This window comes from Patagioenas fasciata, chromosome 9, assembly GCF_037038585.1.
Source record: "Patagioenas fasciata isolate bPatFas1 chromosome 9, bPatFas1.hap1, whole genome shotgun sequence".
NCBI classification, from domain to species: domain Eukaryota; kingdom Metazoa; phylum Chordata; class Aves; order Columbiformes; family Columbidae; genus Patagioenas; species Patagioenas fasciata.
This window is the reverse complement of record NC_092528.1, coordinates 17170816-17197118: the sequence shown is the minus strand read 5'-3', so window position 1 is coordinate 17197118 and position 26303 is coordinate 17170816. Positions and strand designations below refer to the sequence as shown.

Sequence of the window (26303 nt, the reverse complement as noted above, 5' to 3'; positions counted from 1 at the left end):
CAAACTCTCACAAGAAGTACTAAGTGTTGTGAAAATCCTGTAATTTAGAAGTGTACTTTGTGTGACTGCATTGTACAGTCTTTGCCAGCAAAGCCTGCGCAGGGTAGAGCAGTCAACATTGCAATCTCTGGTACTGTCGGGATCTACCATTCCTCCTCTATTCACCAAAATGTTTCTGGTATTTAATATTCAGTTTCACTTTTGTTCCATCATTCCCAGATGACAACACTGACTCCAGTTTACTCTATCCTGCCGTATCCCTGAAGCAGTTTGCATGCAAAGGGATGGAAGGATTTGCCAAGCAGAGCTTGGACATCTGCATTGTAAGGCCCTTGAATCAGAAACTGAAGGTCCTGGCGTTGGTCAGTACCTTTTCCATTCCTCTGCATGCCCTGTTTAAGTGACACCAGCCTCTCGGAGCTGTGCACAAGGAAGGGATGGGAGATAGCACAAAAAACATGTACTCCTTGGCTGGGGCTGCTGCCAGTGCAGCTCAGGAGCCTTTCCTGGCTTGCCGCAGGGAGGGGAGCATATTTTTCTTTTTTTTCCCTCTTCCTTCTTCCCCCTTCCCTTCCCTTTTCTTTTTTTTTTTCCTGGCACCACCCTCAGTTGTGCAACTCAAACCTAACATCCTGTACCTTTTCTGTGTTTAAAGCAACAGCTACTCACGGCAAATCTTTCTCTGCATCTGCCAAGGCTGCTTGCTGTTCAGGATTTGTTTTCCAGGGTACAAAAGCCAGAGAAGGGAGCGTCCATCTTCTGTGGGATGACATGCACAGACACAAAAGGCAAACCTGCCGGTAATTGCTCTTATTTCCTGAAGCATGCAAACAATGCCTTTGTAGAGGTTAAATGCAGTTACACACTGGTTGAGCTGCATAAAAGTTATTTTGTTTCTTGTGTACAGGTGTGAGTGAATTTCCCTATGTTCTATCACAAACACTGCACTGCATGAGCATGAAGTGAAACAGAGCTGTTTAGGTGACATCAGGAAGAAGGTAGCTCCTTTTGTCGACACAACTCCACACAGCAAATCAGGTTACTGAGACCTCTGTGTCAGAAGCTGGTGGAGGATCTGATCCTGTTTCTGGTGTTGGATACCATGGGACCAGATGAGTTGCTAGAGATGGGGGATCAGAAGCTGAAATAGTAGTAAGTAATATACTGAATACGCAGCCCATAAGCAACATATCTGGAAAATGGGGTCAAGGATCTACAAATTATTTTTCTTCTCAATTAAACATGCTAAATCTTAAGAACAAATTATTAGGGAGCATAGTCTCTTTCTCACTTCTCTTGAAGCAATTCCAACTTCTCTCCCAAAGGTTTCAGGGGTTCCCCTGCAGCACTGATCAAATCTGCTCACTGGAGAAAATAAAAAGGTACTGGGCATTTCAGCTCACTGATCTAACAGAGAAGCACTGCCTGTCAGTCATAATACCAGTGATCACAGTCGGACAAGAAGTGGAGCATTATTTGATATGGCAAAGACTGGCAATTTACTGGCATTGTGTGAATCATGGCATCTTTTTTTCTGACACTGCAGGTCAATAGGTTTTTTTCCTACTGATAAAAGCCTCAAAGGAAGAGAAACAGATACGGTGCTATCTCTATTCCTATTGATAAGATGAAGATATTCTCATGTAATAAATAACAACCATCCCTGTGTCAAAAGTCATGTTCGCTGGGCAAGAGAGTTTACATTTCTAGGTATAAATCTGAACTGAGTTAAATATAATTCTTTCATTTCTGTTAAAAAGGAGAGGTAGTATCAAATACTACCAAGTATTTCTAATTTCCCAACCATGTCAAAATAATTCTATACCCATTTCTTAAAAGAATTATTAAAGCCTACTTCTCACTGTCTGGTATTAATCCTCTTAGTGGACTCAATGCAGATGTGTGGAAAAATGCAAGTCAGCTTTAGATTAGATTCCTACGTACCTGAGGAAACTAGCAAAATAAAATCCCCAAATCCTTGTTATATCCGGTGTCCAGGTGAAATTCAGTGTACAACTATAATAAGATTTTTTTTGGTTTTGGAAAGTTTTATATTGAAATGCAGACATTATTTTGTGAGTTAGAAGAAAAAGGCTGCAGTGTATATAAAGCTGTAAAGTGACCTGCACTTACTCATTTCTGTTTTCTTTATTAAGGATTCAAATTTAAGTCCCAGTCTTGGGATTAATGCATGCACAAATTACCATGGTCAGATTTGTGGAGTTTAGATGAAGTGCAGTTTACTTGGCAGAGACATACATGGACCCTAACAGCTCCAGTATGGATTAGGTGACTGTATAGAAAAGGATGCAGAAGATTAGTTCACCAACACTGTATTCAGGACACGAGCCAAGTTACTCCAAATGCTTTCTTTGCCAAACAATTCAGTATTTGTTTGTTCTTGTTCCTGTAACTGTGGAGTTCACATGAATACGTTTTTTTTTTGCCTGAGGTAGTGCCTTATAAGCAAGGTAAAATTGTTTCAAATATAATTTATTTCCCTTTCAAGGTGGACATAGAGTTTGAATGTAGGTATGTAACCAGGTATTCTGTGGCTAAAAATTAAAAATTAACATCTCACGAGAAGTATAATTACTGAAAAAGCCCAGTCACAATTTAAACATTTATTGTACTGCTTGAATTTTGTGTGGCCCAAGTCTTTTTACAGATGGGTGGAAAAAACACACTGGATAAGCATTATAATCTAAATTTGAAGATGGAAAAAATAAACATCAAAAGGAGAAATGCTAAGTAATCTTTAGAATTTATTTTACATTTAGTGATCAGTACACAGTGTCCTTTCTGGCCTTCCACTCTATGAGAGGAATAAAAAGGCCCTAAAACAGAAAAGAAAGCATTAAAGTGTTAGTTTTGGGTTGGATGTTTTCCCCACTTAAAAAGAGCAATACTTCCTTTTTTTTTATTTTTTTTTCCTCTTCTCTAGTCGATATTAAACATGTGGATCTGTAAACAGCACGGACTTCAGTATCAACAACATCATAACGTCATTCTTGTGAGGGCTTGACTTTGTTACAGGAAGGAGCTGGAGCCCAACTGAGCTCTGTTCCTGGCACCCAGGCAAATGCGCAGCTCCAACTCTGGGAGGCAGAGCTGGGAAAGCAGGACTGCTGCCTGCCAGCAATGTAAGACTGCACACGGCATCGGTCCTCCTCTTTTCTGCTGAATTTTATTAAAAGGTTGACTTTGCAGCAGTCCAGAAAAGCTGTTATAACTTTCCCAGATGTACACAAGTTTTCAAACAGCTAATATCTCAGCATCATGGGCCAGCTCCCTGATGATAGCAGGGAAGCTTTGCAATGCACGCAGCACACCAAGCAGCTCTGTCAGTGATGCAGTTTGGATGTTCTCATGGGATACAACACCAATTTGGGATTGTGGTGGACCTCTGCCATGCCACTCACCCAACCCCTGCTCATTTCATGCCGAGGCTGTTCTGAGTTATGTCTACAGAAGTTCAAAAACCACATAATCATAAGGGCAATCTGTCAAACTTTCAGCCCTCAGTGTAGCTGAGAGCAATCTTGGTCAGACTAAGGGCCAAGAAAACTGGGCTATCAGGTTGTAAGCGATGGTTATAAGAGATGATAGCTGGGCTAGGATTTCCTACTGTTCTTTCCTGAGGACAAGGTAATTTTGTCTTTCAGGGTTATTGATTGGGACTTCCCTGCACCCCTGGTATTCCTGCAGAAGCTGTTAGGACCGGTGTGGCCTTTCTTGCTGTAAGTCTCTAATTTAAGCTTTATAACTTCTGAGCATCGAATTCTTCATCTGTTACTTAAAGTTATATAACATGTGATCCAGGCTGAACTGCCGTTAGTAAGTTGTCACAAAGGCATTCAAAGCTGTGAGATCTGGTGAAGAGGTAACCCTATTTGTTATGCTTTCTGGGCCATGGACTTGTATTTGATGCCATCTGAAATATATTCCAGAATTATGTTACTTATTGGAGCTCCCTTGACACTGTGATCAACTGATTTTAAGAATTAGCTAGATAGTTCCTAATGCAGAAGGAACAGACTGTCTTTCTCCCTTCTTGTGAAAACATCATACCTTTTTGTTCGTACGCATCTTTCAAACAGGATCATCTTATTCATAGATAACTAGTACTTGTCTGGAAGCACTCCTAAGCCTGAAGGAGTAAGAATGTATATAGAAAAAATAGCATTCTGGCAGCCTGGAGATGGAAATATCAAAAGTGCATTTTGCTATTATAGATCTATTATTTATATTCTTTGACAAAACACAACTGTTCTTTGCTTTGTTTTTATAATTCTGCTATCTTGAAAACAAGGCTTGCATATTGCATCTCATTAGGTTTTATTTACACCTGTACACATGGTACATGATAAAGTATCTATAGGCTTCTGAAGAATGAATGACATGACTTTCGACAATATGAACAGAAATTTAAAAGATTCTATTTTTCTGTTGTTTTAAAGCTCAGTTCATCATATTTGTTGAATGGTTTGGGAACCAAAAACATTGAGTAAACTAGCAAGAGAATTAAGTGCGATTTAAAACTTAGGAGAATATCTTGTTATTCCCTGTAAAGTGTTAGAAAAATAAATCTAGAATGTAATTTGTTTTATAGCATCTAAAGATTAAAAATTCATTAATATGTAAATGACAATCCATTACAGTAAAAATATAGACTACATGTTTGTAGACAACAGAACTTCCTGTGAATCTTAACAGTGTCATTTAAAGAAATGTATTTGCAAGCCAATCCTCTGCAATATGTTATACCAGTTCCTCTGTAACCTTCGAATGTTTCATGATGACCATTAACAAACATTGGGTAAATCTACAATGACCCAGCGCTGGGACACCAGGGGACACAACCAGGGCAGCTGACCCAGACTGGCCAAAGGAATATTCCATACCATATGAAATCATACTCAGTATATAAACATGAGGAGTTGGACAGGGAAGACGATCACTGCTCAGGGATGGGCTGGGCACTGGTCAGTGGGTGGTGAGCAATTGCACAGTGTACCACTTGTTTTGTATGTTCTTTTATTATTAGTATTCTCCCTTTGCTATCCTATTAGACTGTCTTTATCTCAGCTCACAAAAGCAAGCTGTTCGATGAGTCCCCAGTGTTTCACCCATGCGGTTCCTCTCCTGGCCCCAGCAATGCCAGCACCACGGCCCGGAGAGCGGCTGCCAGAACATCCGAGCCGTGCTTCCCGGTCCCATTCACTACCGTGGTCCCTTCCAGAAATCCAGCAGCCGCTCCCCCCGCTGTCACGGAAGGCGGCGGCCGGGCTGCTCCGCCCGCCCAGCGCGGCCTCCCCGGGTCGGCCCCGGGCAGTGCCCGCCCCGCGGTGCGGGGTGTTCCGGGGAGACGGGACGGGGCCGCCGGGCGCTGCGGAGCGGAGCCGGGGTCGTAGTTGGTCCGGCGCCGCTGGAAGCGGGGTTCAGTGTGCGGGACGCCCCCTTGGCTTTGGGAACGGGTATTCTTTGCAATATATGATTTCTTTACCGTATATGATTTGCTTTATCTGTTCGGGTATTTTATTTATTTTTTTTTTCTTCGATCACAGGGCTGTGAAAAGGACCTGATGATTAAAAGGACCACAGTTTTCCAATTTGGGACTGTGCATTAAGTTAGAAAATCTCTCTCTTTAGCAACAGTTAGTTATTAGATGTGGGAAAGTAACTGGCTTGCAAAGACTGGTTTAAGGAAAAATGTTGCTGCTGAGGCTGTCACTGGAGAGCCCCACTCGAGAGAGGTGACAGCAGCAGGCATAGTTTGGGCAGTCGCGATCCTGTCACCCAGCCGTGAAGTGACCTGCATTGTAGCTCTCAGATATTGGGACTCCAGGTTTCAGTAGAGATCTCTGTGTGAGGGGAGAGGGTATCTTACTGAATGAGAACAAAATAATTTTATGTCAACTTGCAGAACATTTCATTCCTTCTCTGAAGGCTCTTTTGTTAACTTTAGCAGAAAATAGCCCATTTAATTATATCATGTAAATTATTTGTAAGTATACTGTTTCTCCACCAGTCAAGGTTAAGATCCAGTGGCTGAATAGTCTCATATCATGTGATAATGCAAAGAAATGCTAAAAGGCTAGCTAGGGGGAACTAATTGCATGCTTCACAGCTAATTGGCTTTTTAAGTCTGTTTTTTGAATCATAAACCTTCTTGGAAAGGGTGTGACTTGGTTTTTAAATGGCACCATGTGATGTTTGTGCTTGGGGGTGTATGTTAATATGCTCTTGGCAGGGTTTTAGCGAGCTAGATAAGAAACGAAACTGATTGTGATGTTTTTCTGCTAAAAAACGGAAGTTCTGGGCTTAACTGAATTAAGGCCTCTCTAAATTAGTTGCAGCACATCTACTGGCGTGCATCAGGGTAAGGGAAATCTGGTTGTATAATATAGTTATGAAAATGAGAAAGTGACTGAAAAGAAATACGGACATTCTGCCATTCCTCAAAAAAGAATAATCTGGGCATGTAGTTTCCTTACTCTTCTCTGAACTAGAATAGTTTTGTTCTGAATTCCTTCAGAACCATTATTTCCTCGATTTCCTTTCCAAAAGCTTTTGGATGTCCTTAAGTGCCTGGGATCAGGAGTCCTGAAGAGGGGAAGACACTGTGCCTGGACTCCCGGATGCCTCTGAGGGTCGCTTCAATTTCAGTAACAATTTCAGAAAATAAGGAGGAAGTGAGGGACCCATTGAATATGCTGATGCTAGGTGAGAGGGTTTAGACTATCGCAGCAATTGACTGCTGCTTCTGAGAGCACACAGAAAATAGTCTGGGAACTCCTATGGATGAGGAGGAAGGCTGGCAATATGGGTTCTAGGTAGTACAGCATATAGGGACAGTGGATGAAGAATAAAACTTCTTGATATGGGTTCCTTTCGTGAGCAGTACAGCAGATGAGGTGTGGGAGTCTGCTGTCAGCTTGCTAACCCACAGGTGAAGGAGGCTTTAGTGTGGGGGGTGTGTGTGCCGCTTCTTTTGCCTTTCATTTCCTCTGTATTGCAGTGGCTGAGGCAGGAAACCATGCTGCAGGGTTCACGTGCTTCTAGGAGAGGTGGCTGGGTCTGTGTAGGGCAGGCAGCCCTGCCTTTCCCACTGCCGGTGTCAGGCATGGAGGGGGAGCTCAGACCATCTAGAAACTGTATTTCATTAACAGTCATCCCTCATCACACAGACGCACCTTGTTCCCCTGGTGCTTCCTTCCCCACAGCAAAATCACTTCTGCTTTCCCTTGTGTAAAACTGAACTCAGGTATGTCCCCTTCTCCAGAGAAGAGAGGGTATTTCTTCCTTATCTGTACTCCCTTTGGGAGAGTGGACCAAGAGCTATGAGTTACTACGGGAATCTGTCAGGAAAGGGATTAGGGGTTGTTATATGCGGGGACAGGAGTTGGACTGGATGATCCTTGTGGGTCCGTTCCAACTCAGGACATTCTATGATTCTAACTCACTGGGTTTTCCTGGCACAGGCTCCATTGCAGAGCCCTAACCCAGAATAGCCCGTGAGAATCAGGTGCTGGGAGCCAGAGCCTGGTCCAGCCCCTCCTCTCATCCTTCTTGTGCTTCAGCTGGGGATTTTGGGGAATATTTAAATAGCAAATACCTCAGGCAGTATAATAAAATGTGAAGGACCCTTGTTATCCTAGCACAATTTAGGTTGGAAAGGACAACCCTGGGAGATCATCTGGTGCATTCCTCTGCTTAAAGCCAGGCTAAATTCAAATTTAGATCAGACTGCTTTTAAATGGGCCTTGTAAAGCTTTTTATAAGATGTACGCAAAGATATACAGCTGCTTCTTCTGGAACGCCATGGCTAGCTTATTCACTCCCATACAACTTCCTCTCGATTTATGCTGTGAATTCAGGTTGCAGCATGTGGTCAGTGTAGCACAAGGCATTCATGCAGCTGCTGTTTTTGTTGAACTGAAATTAATTCAGTAATGGACTTCTTGCTGAAGCACCTTCTTTCATTTTTCTGTGGAATTTTAACTCCATTACAAAGAAATAGCATTCTCCTTTTTTTTTTTTTTTTTTTTTTGTATTACTGGGAGCTAAATGCAAATACCTTTACTTTTCCCTGCTATGTAAGTAATGTTTCAATGATTGTTCCCTATATTTATTTTAAAACTGCTACTAGAACTAATAACACCTAGCAGCATGTAAAGCCTAATTTTATTAAACTGAAATGAAAATGTAGGCTTCAAATCATTGCTTTGTGTAACCCAAGCAGCTGGAACCAACACATTTCTAAGTGACTAGTCTGCCCATTGCTGCTGGTTTTGACTGAGGTATCACCAGGCACGAATTTCCCCATGTGTAACATCATGGCTGAACAATAGATTGTGAAATATAAAGGCTGATGAAAGTGAGTTTTTGTTCCTCGTTGCTGTGGTATTTCCGAATTTTCAGTTATTTCACAATCTTTACAAATGATTTACGTGAAAAGCAGCATATGACTAAGAATGTGTTAATATCGGTGACTGAACTGAATGTAGTAGGAGTCTATATAAAAAGCAATAGAAGAAAAAGAACAATATTAATAAAATAAATAATATTGACTAGCATCATGTCTTATGAAATGGGAATTGAAGTTTGTAAAATCTTTGTTGCTTTTCTAACTATAAAGCATATCAATATTTTCTAAATCCTAGTTGCCACAGAGGTGAATATGTATGGTTGTAGTGGAAAAAAATATTCTGGGCTACTATAAAGCCTTTCTTTTAAATAAATAATATGATTCTGTCTCTGCTCTCTTTTTAGCAAAGGGTTCAGTTGTAATTCACAGTAGTTCACTAAAGTTCAGGAAGCTGGAACATTTCACAGTACAGACTGAGACACTGATCTTTGGTAGTTTAAATAACTTTTTTTAATTAATCTTTAATTTGTGCTACTTCCTACAAGCTGGTAGTTTTGTCAACATATTAATATGGTCATATATTAACCTTGTCACTCTAGATTATCAACTGGGAGGACAAGATTTAGTTACGTACTTTGAACGTTTTCTTTCAGATTTTTAAATTAGATGTGGAATTTTAAATTATTTTCTACTATCTTTTAACCTGTGTTCATATGGGGACAAGAATCCATTTAAAACATGTAAAACAGGACGGTGGTTTTGTTAGTAAAGTAAAAGAAAAAACATATTAAAGAATACCTTAAGACTTACTTATTAAACAAAGAGGATGTTGTGTATTAGTTGGGAAGTGAGCTAGATGACATGTCATCACAGAACCATTATACATGCTTTTCTGACATCAGCTTTTACTCTGCGAGTGAAAAGCAGAAAGGAACTGGTTTCAGTTTCGTTTCCAGGTTTGACCTCCTTCATTGAACTGAACTAGTTGGAAGAACTGTAACAGACAAAATATAGTATTACTTTAACTGTATTCTTTTTAAAGAATAACTAGGTTTATTGTTTATTTTAAAGCTTTTGAGCCCCAAAAAGGAGCTCCTATACTATTCTTTATTATACTTCCCCTTATGGATCTGCTGGCTATTTTGGACCTCTGTCTTTAATAGAAGTTGCTGCCATTATGTTTCTCTTATTACCCCAGAGACTGAAAGGTTCATCTCTCAAGGTTAATGCTGGCATTAGTAAATGTTCTTTCTGCTTTTAACTCCTTTTGGCAACCCTGGAAGAGCAGAAAGAAAAGCAGCTGGCCTTTTCACTCATGATACTCTGCTGTGGAAGCCCACTTACCTGTGCAATTAGCATATGGCGACAAGAATCGGATATGTGCTATTTAGTAGTGCCATTTCAGAAGTGGAATGGCATAAAGAACTGAGGACTGGTAGCATGGCATCACAGCTGCTCCAGGATTTACAAAAGCAGGTTTTCTAGTCAACATCCATACACTAAACTAGTTGATCTGAAATTACTGCAGTAATTACTCCATGTGATTTGGGTGATGTTTCTGAATGGGTGCACAGTGTAGTCCTGCACTGCCATGGAATACCAGCATATCCTGATGCTTTCCTCTGAATTGAGGATGATTTCAAGATCCTCAAAGCATAAATGCAGGCATAGATAATTCAGATTGATGTTGTGGTGGAGATGTAGCCTAGAAGGATGCTGCGATATTTAAAGGTAGTTTAGCTTGTATTTATAATTCACCTTTTCCATACAGTTTAGGTAGGCAGGTATCTTTTATCAATAATAGAGAACTCTGAGTAACTCTTGTGTGAAATTATATATTAAAAAACCCATGAAATAAAAATGTTGTTTTGCAGAACAATTATAAGCAGATCCACGGCAATGCAAGGTGAGTAAAATATAAACAAAATGTCATCTTTTGTTAATATCAATGATAACATGGGTCCTTCAGAGGTGTTCAAGTAATATTAGCTTAGTTATTAGTTTACCTTCTAATATTATGAAAGATAGATACATGTTTTAAATTGAAATGATTTATTTTTTAAAATGGAATCATTTAGAAAACATATAGCTTATATTTTCAGATCTTTATTTTAGAAGTTGAATAAAATAAATAAACTTTGAAGTTATTTCTGCTTACAAACTGAACTTGGTAAATGTTTTTAAATCTATAACCTTTTGAGTCTGCTGGTGAGGCATTAATATAGTCCTAACTTGAAGAAATTGGGAGATAATGTTTTATATAGTGGAGTCTGTTCTGTACAGGAGGACAGCCTGTCAGTTTCTTGGTAATTGTTTGAATTAAGGCCTCCTTATAAATATAAATTAACAAAGGCACCTCTGCTTCAGGTACATAGTGAACTGACCTTGCTTGAGCAGGAGTTGGAACAGGTGACCTCAAGAGGTCCCTTCTAAGCAAAATGATTCAGTGTTTTTGTGACATCTTCATGACATAATGGGCAATACCTGCCTTTTTTTCTGCACTTTAAGGATCAGAACTCCCTTAAATTATAGTGATGTTTAATGTTTTTAATAAACACAAGCTTGTTATACAGCTTTTGCTATACAGAAAACAGCTACTTAATTATGTCTGATCTGAAAAAGGAAGCAATTCTGGGGATCTTTCATGCTAGGATAGGAGGAAATGAGCAATACTCAAAGCATATTTTCCATTCTTCCAGCACATAACCCTGCCCCAGCACCTGGATTTCCAAATGTAAGCTATGCGCCAGGAAATCAAGTCCCCTATGGCTACCCGCAGCATGCACCTGGGAGTTACCAAGGTAGGTTGCCTGGCGACAGATCTACTATATCATTAGGAAATAATTATGGGAAGGATGAGGGCAACCATATCTGATTTACTTTTCTGCTGTTAATTCTGTAGCGTTTCTGTTGATTTCTGTTTTGCTGAAAAGTTGTCTTCCTTGCTTGGTGCTACATGTTAGTATGTGCTGAGCAGTACCAGTGGTGGTAGAAGCTAAAACTGTTGGATGTTTCTCACTGTGGGGAGTTTGTTAGAGAGGTGTTACTGATGCAAAGCAATTAAAGTGTGGCAGCTTCTTGCTGATTATCAGATTTTTTAATTAACATGTTCCTTCAGAATTGCACTTTTTTTTTTTTCTCTAGAAATCCTGATCTGGACAATTGTTTTGCTCTCGCAGTTCTGCTGGTCCATGTGTTCTGTTCCTGTTTCTTACTCTGTTGCTGTATTTTGCATGTGGTTATACCTCACATTTTTACGCATTTAATTTTCTCCTCTATCTCATTTTCTGCTCCACATTCAAATACAGCACTCATAAATAGCTTCTTATGTTCTACCTACAAATTGCCTTCTGAAAACCAAATCATAATAAGCAAGAGCTAACAATCAGGCTCAAAGCATAGGTTATAGATTAAATGTGAAATTTTCGCGTAAGTTACTGTGCTGTTCTAAGTTAAAGCTTGTGCAACATGTGGCAAAGCAGTCTGAGGTCTCTATGTACTGTGAGATTCAGCGAGGAATGGGCATGTGCTACCTGTGTGATGGAGGTCAGCAAAGCATTTTTCCTTTTGAATAGTTGTATATGCACACGTACCTGACAGCAGTAGATTGTGTGCGAAGCCTCTGCTCAGACTTAAAAGTAATTTTGTGTTCCATAAGGGTGGACCCTTCTGTGAGGTGAGTGATCCTATGAGTTTTAAGCCACAGATGTTTACATCAGCTGAGATACTCTGCTGCTTATGGCTGCAGTGTGAGCTTTCACATGGTGTAGTCCATGTTTTGTAATGTCCATGTTTTGTAATGTAGTGTGAAACATTGGTGCTGAACTGATTTGAGCTAAAAATAAGTCTACAAATAAGCATCTCTTGAGCTATTTGCCTTTGTACAGCTTTACAAAAATATTCTTTGTGACTTCTGTGTTGTGCTTGCTTCTGAGTAAAACATAAAATTCCTCTGCATCACACTGAAGGCCTTGTCTGCCTACCAGGAAAGTATTAAATGAGAAAAAAAAAATAGATCTTGTTCTGTAACAACTTTGGCAGCTTCAGCTACAAGGTCATAAAACATCTCTCTAGCAAAGACCACATTGCTGCAGGACCGTACCCAGGCGAGGCAACTGTGCACAGTCTGGGGACATGTGATGGGTTGTGAGCAGCACGACCATGATGCTTGTGCCATCTGGTGGGAGGTTGAGCATTTAGACCCTGAAGTGCTTCATGAGAGCTTGTGTTTCCTATTGAGTGCTAACTGGAGAAGTTACTTTCACAAAATATGGAACTATTTCCTTCTTTGCTATACACCTCCTCCATGAAGGAGTTGTGGATTTCCTGTAATCCATTAAACAAATGGGGAAGTGCCATTTTTAGGTCACAGTTAACTGGCTTGAAAACGGCAGATAAACAGCTGAAAGGACATTTCCTGTCACATAAGTAGAAGGTATAATTCCGGGAAAAAAAAAAAAGTAGACTTAAAATTCCTCATTTGTACTTTTCAAGTGTTTAAAGGTATTATGTCTTAGAATCATTTTGGTTGGAAAAGACCTTTAAGATCATTGAATCCAACTGTTCACCTAACACTGCCAAGTCTACCTCTAAACCATGTCCCTGAGAACCTCGTCTGTCTTTTAAATATCTCCAGGGATGGTGACTCCAGCACTTCCCTGGGCAGCTTGTTCCAGTGCCTGACAACACCTTCAGTGAAGAAATTTTTCCCAATATCCAATCTAAACCTGCCCTGGCACAACTTGAGGCTACTTCCTCTCGCCCTATTGCTTGCTAGTTGGGAAAGGAGGCTAACACCTTCCATGCTACAACCTCCCTTCCAGGTAGTTGTAGAGAGTGATAAGGTCTCAATAAGGTCTTCTCTACTTGGAAATAACCTTCATTTATTTATTTCTAATTTTTGAATTGCCTATCTTTATTTGAATAAAATTTCTGCCGTATTCAAGAATGACGTATTTATTGTTTTTGTCTGGGGGGATTAGAACATCTCAATCCAGTGTAACTTCCCTCATGAAAGTTATAGTATTCATGACCGAAGTATACTGTAGGTGTAAGGATCTTCACAGTTCAAAATGGTGAATAAATTAGTCTTTCAAAGATCTAGGGAGCAATTATTTTCCAACATCCAAGTTTCATAACTGCATCTCTCCTACCACCCTAGGTGTCGCAGGCGCAGAGAGCTATGGCTTCCAGGTACCAGCTATGGGAGTCCCACCTGGCCTTGCTGTTCCGCCCATCCAGAACCAACCCTTTGTGAAGGAGGGGACAATCTGGATGCCTGTCCCACCTCCTATCCCCAACTGCCCTCCTGGACTGGAATACCTCACACAGGTACTTGCACCCTTCCTCCTTCCCCAAAGAACAGGTATTCACCTGAGAAGTAGCCTGCATCTGTGAAAAAGCTGAAAAAGGCATTCAGCTTTGTTGCAGCTGCATATGTTGCTAGATTTGAGCCACAATTGAAGCCTTTTGTAGTTTGAGTATGGAGATGCCTGTTATGGCTGCAGCACGTCATGGAGTGCTCTCCCACCAAGTGAGATGCTAAATGACCAGGGACACAGGGCTATCATACACCTTCCCATTTCGGAAGCTACTGTTTGTGACATGTAATGTCATCTGGCAAGGTGTATATAAATAAGTATATATAATGTGGGCAACTGTAGCATATCAGAGGGGCTTAATTTTATACATGATGATTTCTTCACACCTCTTCATAATGTTAGGAGAGGTGCCAGTCAGACTTCACAATGTAGAGGATGCTAGTAACAAAAAAAGAATTGTTTTCATATTACAGAATATGTCCTTATACTGTAAAAGTACAGTTCATCTCATCACTGGGAGCAAATGTCAAGGCTTAGTACAGATGTATTGTTGCCAGTTTTGCGAATAACTCAAGAAAAAAAAAAAGCACCAGTGAAGAGAGGCTGATTTTAGCTGAGTTTCACGCAGAGCTGAGCAGCAGCTGAGCTTCTGCTCTAAAATTTCTCAGGCTCTGTTGATGAGCTGCCGTGAGCTCTGAAGGGAACACAGGTAGCTGAGCCCTGTGTGCTTGTAACCAGACCGGCTTGGGTACAACTCCAGAAATCTGCCATGTGCTCTGAAACACTATTCTGCTGAATTGACCTGGACAAGACAGGGCGCTGTGAGCTACTTCCACAGCTTTACCAGTAGATGACCTGCCTCTGGGCAATGTATTAATCCATAAATCTGCATTTTGAAATGAACCAGTAATGCTTTTTAAAACTACATTTCTCTTAGTTACAACTTCTTAACTATTTATTCTGTTTAATTTTTCAAACACGAACAGATTGACCAGATATTAATTCATCAGCAAATTGAACTTCTTGAGAGTAAGTGAAAAGTATTTATAACAGAGAAATGTTTAAATCTCGTAATCTCAAGGACAGTAAAATTTAGACTTTCTTTGACACTACATGTTTAAGGTGGATTGCTGCTTTTATCTTTCCTGCCCCTGTTCTCTGTCTCAGTTCCTGCAGAAGTTGTGCAGGAGAGGAAGGAGAAAATGGGGTGGCAGAGGATTTTAAGCAGGTTCTGTATCTTAAGAGATACATAGCAATGTGACTGAATAATCTTAGGAGCTAGTTGTAGCTGGTTATGCATTTCCCATGTTATTCATGCACATGATTTCTACTTGCCTCTCTTCTCTACTTAAAGATCTTCTTTTCTGTCCTCTCTTACTCCATCTAATTCCATAGACTGGCATGCAGCTCTGATCTTGTTTTCAGGCAGTCCTGCTATTCCAGAGAACTGAACTGCTTTCATTCTGCTCCCCTCATTCCGTTCACTTTAGGAACATCAGTCATGTTATCAGTTTCTTTCAAACAGAAAAAATAAAGTGGACCATCCATCTTGGCTGGCACCTAATGCTGCTGCATTTTCTTTACATAATGCTTCAAATAGTACTTTCATCTGTTAGAGAAATTAATCAAAATTTCTGTCCTGGCTCCTGTTGTTTTCTATTTGTGCTGCTGTGAATCTTGACTGTGAGGCTTTATTTGTGGCCTTTTCATTCTGAACATATTTGTGCCCTCTAGAGCCCTTTTCTTGCTTTATCCCAAAATTCACAAGTTTCCTTAATTCTTATCCCTTCAGCTTTTTCCCTGGGAATCTTCTGTGCTGTGTTATTGCTAATTGTGGTGCTTCCTCTGGCAGTGGGTGTCCGTGTTTGGTGGGATGGGACAGACGGACATCTCTGTGTCCTTTCTGCGTTGCCATGTCTGTGGTGGCTTCTCTCTGACCTTCTCCATCAGACGGCTCTTCTCTTTCCCCACCGCTTCCCTTCACCAGTAGCTGCTTCTGTCTTCCCAAATGGTAGCTCTAGGGTTAGCATTGTGACTTTTCTGAGCAGATGCACCTCAGAAATTTAACAGTTCTGTTGCTATTTTTCAGTTTTGACTGGCTTTGAAACGAACAACAAATACGAAATCAAGAATACTCTGGGGCAAAGGGTGTACTTTGCAGCAGAGGACACTGACTGCTGTACCAGGAATTGCTGTGGGCCATCACGACCCTTCACCCTCCGGATCATAGACAACCTGGGCCACGAGGTGATAACACTGCAGAGACCCCTCCGATGTTCTTCATGCTGCTTTCCCTGCTGCTTACAGGAGGTAAGTTGTTCCCTCTCACCATCTTCCCTCAGATGCGATGTGGTGCACATGTGTAGTTTTAAGATGGGGTTGCCTTGAGTCAAGAGACGAGGTGAAACAAGTCAGGTTTGGTCTGTAAGTTGTGGGGAGAGAGATCTGTGGGATTTGTGCATGGGATCTCCTTGGTCTGAGAAGAAGCCAGTGTGCTGCAACACTTAGGATGATTGCTCTGACCACTTGTGATTACAGTAAGGAAAAATTTGATTCAACAGCATATCAGGGAACTCATGGCTAGTGCTGAAATCTGCACTGGCAATGGTGTCAGAGTTGGGCAACAGTTTTCATAAAATAACAGCTAGAGGTTTCACTATACTGCTTTGAAAACTGTAGTGAAATTCAACATATGAAATTATGAGATTTTTACTGTTAAAATAACTGGGGAGATGCAACTTGTAAAGCCTCAAATCTGAGCCTATGCAGAGCTCTTTCTGAGGTGTTTATAGTAGCGGTGTCCTGTGATATCTTCACTGAACGCTTTCAGGATGCTCACAGCCTTTCTTTCACTAGACTTTGATCTTTCTACTGTAGATATATAGATTGTGTACATGTAGCCCTAGGAGGATCTTATTGTTTTCAGTGAAAGCAAAAGTTGCATATGAGGTCTGCAGTTTGTCTGCACACAACATTCACAGAAAACCCCATGCAGCTTCATGAGTTGGAAAGCCAGAACGTGTGGAAAACTTGTTGTGTTTTGTTTATGTGCTAGTGTGGGTTTTGTCTAACAAGCATTAACATTCACATGGAGGTTTTCTTTATCCTATGAAGCTGGAAGTTCAGGCACCTCCAGGAACACCGGTTGGTTACGTCGTCCAGAACTGGCATCCCTGCCTGCCAAAGTTTACCATTCAAAATGAGAAAAAAATGGATATACTGAAAATCATTGGCCCATGTGTTGTCTGCAGCTGTTGTGAGGACATTAATTTTGAGGTTTGCAATGCTAAAAATTGCTTGTGTCTTCTTTCAGGTAGTAGTTTGATAGTAGTCTGTTGCTTGACTTATTACCTGTCAACTGAACCGTAGTATATATTAAGTAATTAGTACATAATCTTTTAATGCTAATATAATCATTTCTGTAGATATCTAGGTTACTCTAGATAAGCCTGTCAAACTTCCAGGAATGACATCTTAAAGACGTACATCAGTGTTCAGCGAGACCGATTCCCTCTGGTTGCGCACAAATCTCTTAACTGAAATATTTAGCTGCAAAAGCTTTTAGAATCTATTATGTTAAACCTTAACAAAAAAAATACTATTCTGAGATACATCAGGTACTTATTAAAATGACTTCCTATAAGCACTCATTTAAATATTTAATAATCATTCAATGTAATAATTATTTAATAATCATTCAAGTAAATAAAGATAACTTAGACCTAAAATATAGATTTGAATGACTAAAGAGTTACAACTTTCACTTAAAAATAATAGTGATTAATGCATTATTATTTTCATACACATGAAACAGTCGAAACACTAGTCTACCATTTAATATTTTAAATGATGCTGCAAATAGTTGCTAACCTAAATTTAGCATCATTTTATTTTGAGGACTATTTTTTCACATGACCCTGAAGACAGGATCTAACTGTGGAAAACATAATGTTGACAAAGGGCTACTCTCTGCTTTGGAACAAAAAAATGTAATTTGTGTATTTTTCACTTGAGCAGTTCCTGATACATGGCAGGAGAAACTAATTCACTCTCTTGGCTAAAATACACCACTTCCAGCAGAGTGTGTGTGTGCATGTGGTTGCTGTCTTCCAACACCATTAAAGCATTGAACTCTACAGTCAGTTTTAGAATTAAGTTCATGTCTGTGCTATTTAAGACTGACTTTGTGATAGTCAGGCTTGCCTTTTGGTACCAACAGCTGGATTCAATGACTGCATTAATTCAAATAACAATCTGAAGCTTTCAAATGGATCTATCACGAAAAGGATTTGGGAATATTATGAATGATAGGTTTGATGTTGCTTTTTAAAATCTTATATTGAACTAGGTGAAGTCTGTGGATGAGACTGCTACTGTTGGGAGGATTTCTAAGCAGTGGACTGGCTTTGTGAGAGAAGCCTTTACAGATGCAGATAACTTTGGAATCACATTCCCAATGGACCTTGATGTAAAAATGAAAGCTGTCATGATTGGTGCTTGCTTCCTTATTGTAAGTCTGTTATTCACTAATACTTGAATATGAACTGACTTTTTTCATCTCCATGTTCAAACTATGCTGGTAAAGGATTTGACTCTGAGCTCATTGAAGCAGGTGACAACTTGTTGTGAACTTTCTGTGTGTAAAACTAACCATGGAAGGCAACAAAGAATTATTTTAGATAATAAGCTTATTCTAGACTACATGAAGCTCTTACTGTATTTAAGGACAGCTTCGTATGTGAATAGGACTGAGAAACCCTGTAAAGGGAAGACTCCTTACACACACCTTAGAAGAGGCAAGCATGTTCATGTGGAAGGTGAGACCAGAAAAGTGCAGATCAGCAGTAGGCAAGAGACCCATCTGAAGCCAGAGCAGCCTGCTGAGCTGGTGACCTGGACAGATGAATGCTGCAGTCAGGTCCTATTGACTCTCCTTGGAACTATGTGAACCCCTGAGCTGAGCAGGATTAAATGCTCATAGAGGAATCATTGCCAATGGAAGGGACTTCGGGGATGCAGAGCACATCTAACTCCATACAGGGTTTTTAAGCTGCACTCTGTGCCATGTCAGATCCTGCAGTGTGGCTCACTTTGCTCTTCGAAGACAGTGTGCGACATACTCCTGTTTCCACTTATCTGTGCAATTCAGCATCAGGGACCATTTCAAAAACTGCACTGCTTCTGTGCTGGCCGGGCTGCAGAGGGGGAGGAAAGGGGCATGTGAAGCACCTTGAGTTTGGAACGTTCTAACCAGCCTCTGACAGCCCGGGTTTTCCTTGGCTGTGTATGTTCATGTGCAAGAAGTACAGTGTTAGTGAGTGTGAGCAACCCAGGACTCCAGACACGGAAAACGGGGCTCCCAGGTGTGAACTAAAGATAATGACCATTATGATGGACTCCAGTGTAAGTTCAAATTGAGGGGACTGAGTTGGGTTGAAAAAAGCCAGGGCAGGAATCCTGAGTGAAGGAAGCATAGCTTCAGGTAGTGGTAATTTAAAGTTTCTGTGTATGTCTGTCACCATCTTTCTCTCTCTGTGGGTGTCCTATTCTGAGAAACCCAGGTGATGAGGGGTGGAGAGGTGCCCCCACCTTCTTCTCATCTTTTGAGGAGGTTTCTGAGAGGAAGGTACTTCCAAAAGCTTGCAAAGCAACCAAGAGATCTCTAAACTAAGAACTGCATTTAAGAAGTATTTGTTTTGTTTGCTTTTTGTTTCCTTCTTAGGATTTCATGTTTTTCGAGCATGCTGGTGATAAGAAACAGCGAGCAGGAGTTTGGCAATGAAATCTAGAATTTTTGTACAGAAGGAAGAAGAACATAAATCTCCCAGTTTTCCAGTGAATTGCAGAGCTCCTGTAAGAATGTGAGAAATGTACATCTTGTGCGTGTAGTTATATTTCTATAAACTAAAAGCTTTATGGTCTTTTTATTTTTTAAACTGATGAAATAATTTGTTATAGTCAAATAAGAACCCTTTATACAGATCAATATTGTGATTTATACAAATATACACATCAGCCATTTTTTGCAAGAAATTTACAACTCTAAAATAACTCATTACATTTACTTTAGTTCCTAAAAAAGAGGACTGTTTCTATATTCAATGTTAATGTAAGCAGTGAGCCTAATAAAGAGATCCGGATCTTTTCCTGTGTATCCTCCTTCAGTAGTTTTGCCTTGCTATTTGCATGCTGTTGTTTCCAACTTTTTATCAAATGTATATGTTCAAAACAAAGTAATGTAAGTGAACAGAACTATCAGAAATCACTATGAAATTGTATTTATCTAGTGATAAATCTACTGTCAAATATGACTTATTTAGTGTAACTTAGTTTCATCATTTAGGTTGTTTTGAAACTTAAAGGCTTTGATTTTCACCAGCAAAAGTTTAGAGGAAATATAAATGCCTGTGGTTGCTTCTGTTTAATAATCCCTTAGTTTGTGCACTAGTGTGTTTTTCCGGAAGTCAGGAAAAACTAGTTAGTTACTTTTCAGTTTCTCCAGTCCTCTTTCCTCTTCATTTAGTCCATGGTTTTCACAGGTTATAAGTCAGTCTGTAGGTATGAAGGGGTACGAATAATGAACAGAAGAATTCCACTGAAAAAGCAGGTGCATGAAATGGTAGGTCTATCTCTTAGCATTTATAGCTTTATTTAGATGTGCGAGCAATGGATAAAGTTTTGGTTTGTTACTCTGGCTTCACACAAGCATGTGTTTATAGCGGTTCTTGGCATCCAGCTGTGGGGAGACAGCCTTGCCAATATTTTCAGTCGTATTCTGGTTCTGCTAAAGATTCCTTTTGTTCAGTATTTTTAATTTACTGATTGCTCCTGGCCATTCAAACAGCAGAGGAAAAGAGGAGTGCCATTGCTGGTATGTACCTGGACTCTCTTGGTGTTATAAGAATTGTACGAACTTCCGACAACCATCCATACTGTTCTGAAAGTCTTTAAAATGGTATGTCATTTAGGGAACCAAATTATTGATTTGAAAATATTTTGGCCTTATTGACAAGCTATTAATGAGATACTGGAAAATCAGTCTTTCAAACAGTAGTTTATCACCTTTGTAATCTCTTTCTCCTAATCATATTTAATTGAGAATAACTTATTCCTTATATTTTTCAAGAACTTCTATAGACAGGTGTATTCATTTTCTCATTTCTGAGACTTATTGTGCTAAATGCAGAATAAATCATTCTTGGAGCTATATTTCTTAATTTTGAAAGAACCCATAACAGCATCCATATTTAATAAATCACCAGACTCTAGAACTCTCCACTCTTAATCCATCAGACTATATGCAATACAATGGTTTGTCCCCCTATCCATAATGCCAGGCTTTGGAAAACACTGGAAGACTTTTAGCATGCTGCCTGTTATTCAATACCATTTCAGTTAGATGGAGCTGTTACATAAAAACTTTACAGAGTAAGATTTGCGATAGATTTCTTTAGTTCTGTGAATGAACTTTCCATCTGCATTATCCCTGTAAGTTTTACATCCCCAGCTGTACAGGAGATGCAGTAACTTAATGAAACCCTAGGGTCTATACTGCACAGAAAGACATAATTTATATGATGTTTCTGAGTTAAAAAACGAATAGTTAATTCCAGTTTTGAGAAAGCAAAATTATAAGTGTTTTAAAAAAAAAAGAAACAAAAAATAAACAAAACCACAAACAAACAAAACCCAACAAACAAACAAAAACCCAAACAAAACTAGTTTACTCATTCTTCGGTCTTAGGCAAGATTGAGGTTTTGCTAACTGGGAAGAATGATTTTGCTAGTTGGAGAAGAGGAGGAGTTTTGTTTTACAGTGCATTGTATTACAGTTGGTCTCCTAAAAATGTTTTAATTTGTATTAGCAAAGTTCATTAAAAGGCCTCCTTGGACATCCCTGACATCTCTCATGTACCTCATCTTGGTTTTATTAATGAGAATAACTTTGTCCAAAAGCTGACAGCAGGAGCAGGGACTGCACAATAAATGATTAGTCAGGGAAGAAGAAAGCAACTGGTTTTGCTGAACTGAATTTAGCTCCCTTACTGTAGATACAGTGGTAACTTGTTGGAAATGCTAGGGGTAATAGAGAAAATCTTTGTTGTTGGAAATGTATTGTAAAATTGTGTGGCTTGAGTGTTTGACTACTAATGGGCATAGTATGATATGAATGCTAATAATATGTGGCTGGAATAGTTATCAAATTGATAAATGGCAAAGCTGAAAGCATGATGCAGGGAGGAAGCTGTGGAATCAGAGGAACTTGCAGATAAGGGAACCCACTTAAGACCAGGGCAAGGAAATGAATATAGATTGCATGAAGGGGAAACCACCACTATATCACAAGATGAACAAGCCATTTCAAGGAAAAAGCAATCATGGTAAGATTTGATCTTAAAATTAGTGAAACATGAGGTAAAAAGGTATAAAAACCCTACAGAAAATAATAAGAGATCGGATGGGGAGGAATAACAAAGAAAAAGCTGCAGCTCTCCCAGGTTGGATGGAGTAGCCCAGATAGTGGAGAAATCTCTTGTGTGGTCTGGACCTCTATATATGCTTTCATTAGATATATATATAAGTACATATGCATCCTAATGCTTAGGTACTGGATCAGATCGCTCGAGGACTCCAGTAGTTCCCTGTCATGCCTCACAGGGAGACTTCCATTCATTGCTGATTTTGTTCTGAACAGACTTGTTCCTCTGTTCTGCAGACATATTACTTGGTTCTGGCTTATTTGAATTTTTTCCTCTGATAAAGCTATGTTATTAAAGGCAGCAGTGAGGAGAAAATACGAAAAAAATATGAAAGCATTGCAACAAAAAACATAGGGACGAGATGAGAACAGAGATTGACGATGATTTATTGTACCTGCTGTTGTTCAACGAGTGGCAATAGGTGGCAGTGTTAGCACTGGAATTACGTTTTCACTGCTTAAAACCTCGCTCTGAGATTCACAGGCAGTTTTGCTAGTTGTCATTCTCATGTTCTCAGTGGAAGAATTTGAGATTACACTATCTCCAAAGTATGTATTCCCTGCATGAGTGTGAAAAGCTAGATGTGTCTTTCCCACCAAAGCTGCAAAATCTTAAGCTTCAAATGCAATTATGTGCCACTAGGAAAATGTAAAAATGTGTGTGAAAGTATGTTAAGCCATACTTGATTAAAAAAAAAATAAATAAATAAATCACATAAATACTGTGTAGTGTCCTTAAATTGTATTAGGCTTGGTAAATGGTAACATTTCAAATTGGACTATGATTTCTGACGTAATTTACTACCTAATGAAAAAAGTTAATATATTGTAGCAGGTACATCAAAGCAAACAGCCTGATTTCATTGCTGGTTTAATGTCTCTGATTTACATCTGAGGTGCATTTATCCCCCTAGACATGAGATTACTTCAGTTGTTCATGACTGTGGCATGGATTGAACGATGATGAAGACTGGGTGAGCTGTGGCCTGGCAGGCCTGGGAATCTGCTCCAGGCTTTGGTTGTGCTTTTCTGTTTGTGTGTGGTTTGGGGTTTTTTTTGTTTCTTTTTTTTGTAGGTGGTGGGGTTTTTTTTGTTTGTTTGTGGTTTTTTGTTTGTTTTTTGTTTTTGTTTTTTGTGTGGGTTTTTTTCTGTTTTTTTTTTTTTTGTTGTTTTTTTTTTTTTTTTTTTATTTAGGCTTTCTGCTCATGCCTCAGCTAGTTTAACCTTTAGCTGACCTAGTTATTGAACCAGGGCAGCTTGTAGCAGCTGAGGAAGTCAATATTTCTCCTTTGTTGATTGCCGTTTACTGAGGAGCAAATACAAACTAGTGCAAGGCTGAGCAACATGCACATGGGAGCCCACACTAGTGCTGTGTGTGCCAGGACCTCAGCGGCTCCTGGTGTCCCTGGCTCTGCTGCACAACCACCTTTGGTCCGTGATTACTAACACATGCCATGGGGAGCGGGCTAGGGCAATGCAGGGGCTGCTGGCCTGGCCGCCTTCTGCTCAGGATCCTCCTGTTCCTTGTTGTGTGTGCTACTGAGAGGAAGTGATGTGGAGACATTGGCAATGGGAAAATTCCTGTGCAACCCTGTGTCATGACTGCAAGGAGCACGGACAAAGGCATATTGCATAGGTAAGTGGTCAAATGCTGCACCACTGCTGTAGCACTGTGTGTGAAGCTGGGAGATGGTGCTGGCATGGTGGTGACAGCACTGTGGTGATACTGTGAGCTGGCACTGAGCCCCAAAAGTGAGCGATGGGTAGCAAATGCTACGTGGCAACTCCTACACAAACTGGGGAAGCTGAAGTTTATGGTGAAGGCTATAATTAAAGTTATTCATAAGAAGAAAAGTATAAACAAAAGGTAACCTGCTAATTTAAATAACCCAGTTGTAGGTTTTGACTCTGAAGACACTGAAGACCTTGGGGCTGCCTTGACTTCGTGGCTTCCAGCAACATTCTGCTGGTATTATGCATAACCAGCGCATCAGTGCAACAGCGTTCTACACTTGAGATTCCAGTTGCATGTTCCTGCTCTGAAGGATAGTCCCTCTTGTGTAAGAGGTAAAGTTTCTCCTGAGCGTTGGGATTTTTTTGAACAGCACATCTTCCCAAAGTATCTGCACTTGCACAAGCAGAGCTTTGTGCTGGTCGACTTTTTATTTAGTTATACGCCACTGTGCAACTGAGCTGTTGTATACATCACCGATGAGCTCACTCCAACAGTATTATATGTTGTGTAAGTTGTTCCTTCAGTTCTTTATGATCTTTCCCAATGCCTCCAGCTGATATTTCAGATCAGGCTCTGTCTCCTGGTATTACTGTAGCTCTCTTCTCTCATGCAGTATGATGCAGAGTAACATTTGGCCTGGGGGATTTGAGCAAAATGAATCCTAATACCACAAAGGTTGTGTATGTTTGCCAGAGGCCTATACATTAGCAGCGAAATCCTGTCTTCTTTTACTCCTGCAGTCAGTCCTGCTTTTTAACTGGTATAGAGCTGCTTTTTATCCCATTGAGTATGGCTGTACAACAGGACCAAGGCACACTGCTTTATTCTGTCAGAAAATTCCTCATTTTTCAGGGAGCAGAATTTTTGGCTCCTGGAAAATGTAAGTCTTTCAGTGAACTGAGGTTGAGTTGCCAGCACTTTGTTTATGTCCATATTCTGCTTGTTGCCAGATTAGGATAGAAAAGAAATACAAGCAAAGTTGTTCAACACAGACAAGGACTCACTGTGCCCTCTCCTCTTTTTCCACTGAACAAACTTTGGAAAGGCCATGAGAGGTAGTGAGCTAATATTAAAATTAACCACGAACTAAAGCCAGCCATTGAAATGAACAAGAACTTAACCTGTGTGCTGCAGCACACATTTTTACATGGAGGAAAAAAAAAAAGAAAAAAAAAGAGCAAATAGTTAATGTTTCAGTGGTAGAGAAAAGAGTGAGAAAGGTAAAATCTCTGAATATATTAACTAAATTTATGTATGTTGTATAAGCTCCATTTACAGTGTTAAACTTTCTAAGCAACAAGATTAGTTGAAGGAAATATTTGTGCAAAAGTATATATTAATAAAAATAATGAAAAGTTATTAACATGTCAGTGGTTATATATTCTTTAAGGGAGCTACTACAATGTAGTGTTAGAGTAAAACATGAACTAATCAATGCTTCTTAAGCTGGAAATATGAAATCTTCACAGCAAATTGTTTTTCCTGGAGATTTGGACTTCAGTAATTACGTGGTGAAATTTAGCAAAAGCTTTCACTATTAGATAAACTCAAGCCAAATTTGCAAACAGAAATATACATTAGTCAAGTTTTTGTATTTTCAAAAAGATGTCATGAGCAGTAAACATCTGTGCAATATGTTTGACTTCAAAATCCTATTGAGCCAAAGCTTGGCAAAGTCACAGCCAATTACCTGACTGGTCCAGAGGGCTCCTAGCACCACTGATAAATCTCTGCATCTCAGCTCATATCCAGCCACACCAGTATGTCTATCCAGGTAAAGATTAGGGGATTTTTGCTTCATGTACATTTAAGATTAGAATTTGACTGTTTAAAAATACAAATATTCCTGCTGACAATGGAAAAAGCAAGAGAAGGGTGCTAAAAATATCAGGGCTTGAAATCTCAGCATAATCAAGCTGCAGCCTGGAGTGACTGAGTAAGAGAGCGTGATAGTACTCTCCTTGGAGACGTACTTTGGTGCTGCCTGATGAAAACTGCTGCACTTCCTGAAACTTCATCCCTTCCTTCAGACCATCACCTTCTCTCCATTTAAGCTACCTACCTGCAATTCATATTGATTCAAATGCTTTTTCTTTAGCTAGGAGGAAGAATATGGCATATCCATCCAGACCATGATGTTGATGATGCTGTCTGTCCTTTTTGCTGCTGAAGTAAGTCTGTATTGATAAAGCATTTGCAAATGCCTTTCTGCAAACTCTCACAGCAATCCCACTAATAGCTGGTTATTGTTAAAAGGCTGTCAGCATGGCATCAACAGTTTACTCTCCTGAGGATCAGAATGTTTTAGTCTAACTCATGTTCTTGGCTATAATATGAGGGTACGTAAGAGGAATGCAATGAGTGTGACGTTCTGGTCAGAACAACTGATCAAGTGCC

General features: G+C 39.8%; 1 protein-coding gene across 2 annotated transcripts; it reads left to right on the top strand.

The window, feature by feature from the left end:
* The first annotated feature begins 5331 nt into the window (after nucleotides 1-5331).
* Nucleotides 5332-22891, top strand: LOC136105276 (phospholipid scramblase 1). Of its 2 annotated transcripts, XM_065844966.2 has the most exons (9): nucleotides 5376-5477; nucleotides 10246-10277; nucleotides 11071-11172; nucleotides 13533-13702; nucleotides 14679-14721; nucleotides 15782-16002; nucleotides 16807-16968; nucleotides 18041-18202; nucleotides 19415-22891. In XM_065844966.2, exons 2-9 carry the CDS (start codon nucleotides 10271-10273, stop codon nucleotides 19472-19474), a joined length of 927 nt encoding a protein of 308 aa, XP_065701038.1. In that variant the 5' UTR covers nucleotides 5376-5477; nucleotides 10246-10270; the 3' UTR covers nucleotides 19475-22891. The 2 variants fall into 2 exon arrangements, with proteins under 2 accessions (XP_065701039.1, XP_065701038.1); XM_065844967.2 differs by lacking the exon at nucleotides 10246-10277 and having other exon boundaries at nucleotides 5332-5477.
* The last annotated feature ends 3412 nt before the right edge of the window (nucleotides 22892-26303 follow it).

What these genes read in the sequence shown, in the direction of transcription:
- LOC136105276 (XM_065844966.2), top strand. An exon ending in GACTGGAATACCTCACACAG is followed by an intron (nt 13,703 to 14,678) that starts GTACTTGCACCC and finishes AAACACGAACAG; the next exon opens with ATTGACCAGATATTAATTCA. An exon ending in TTCCCTGCTGCTTACAGGAG is followed by an intron (nt 16,003 to 16,806) that starts GTAAGTTGTTCC and finishes TATCCTATGAAG; the next exon opens with CTGGAAGTTCAGGCACCTCC.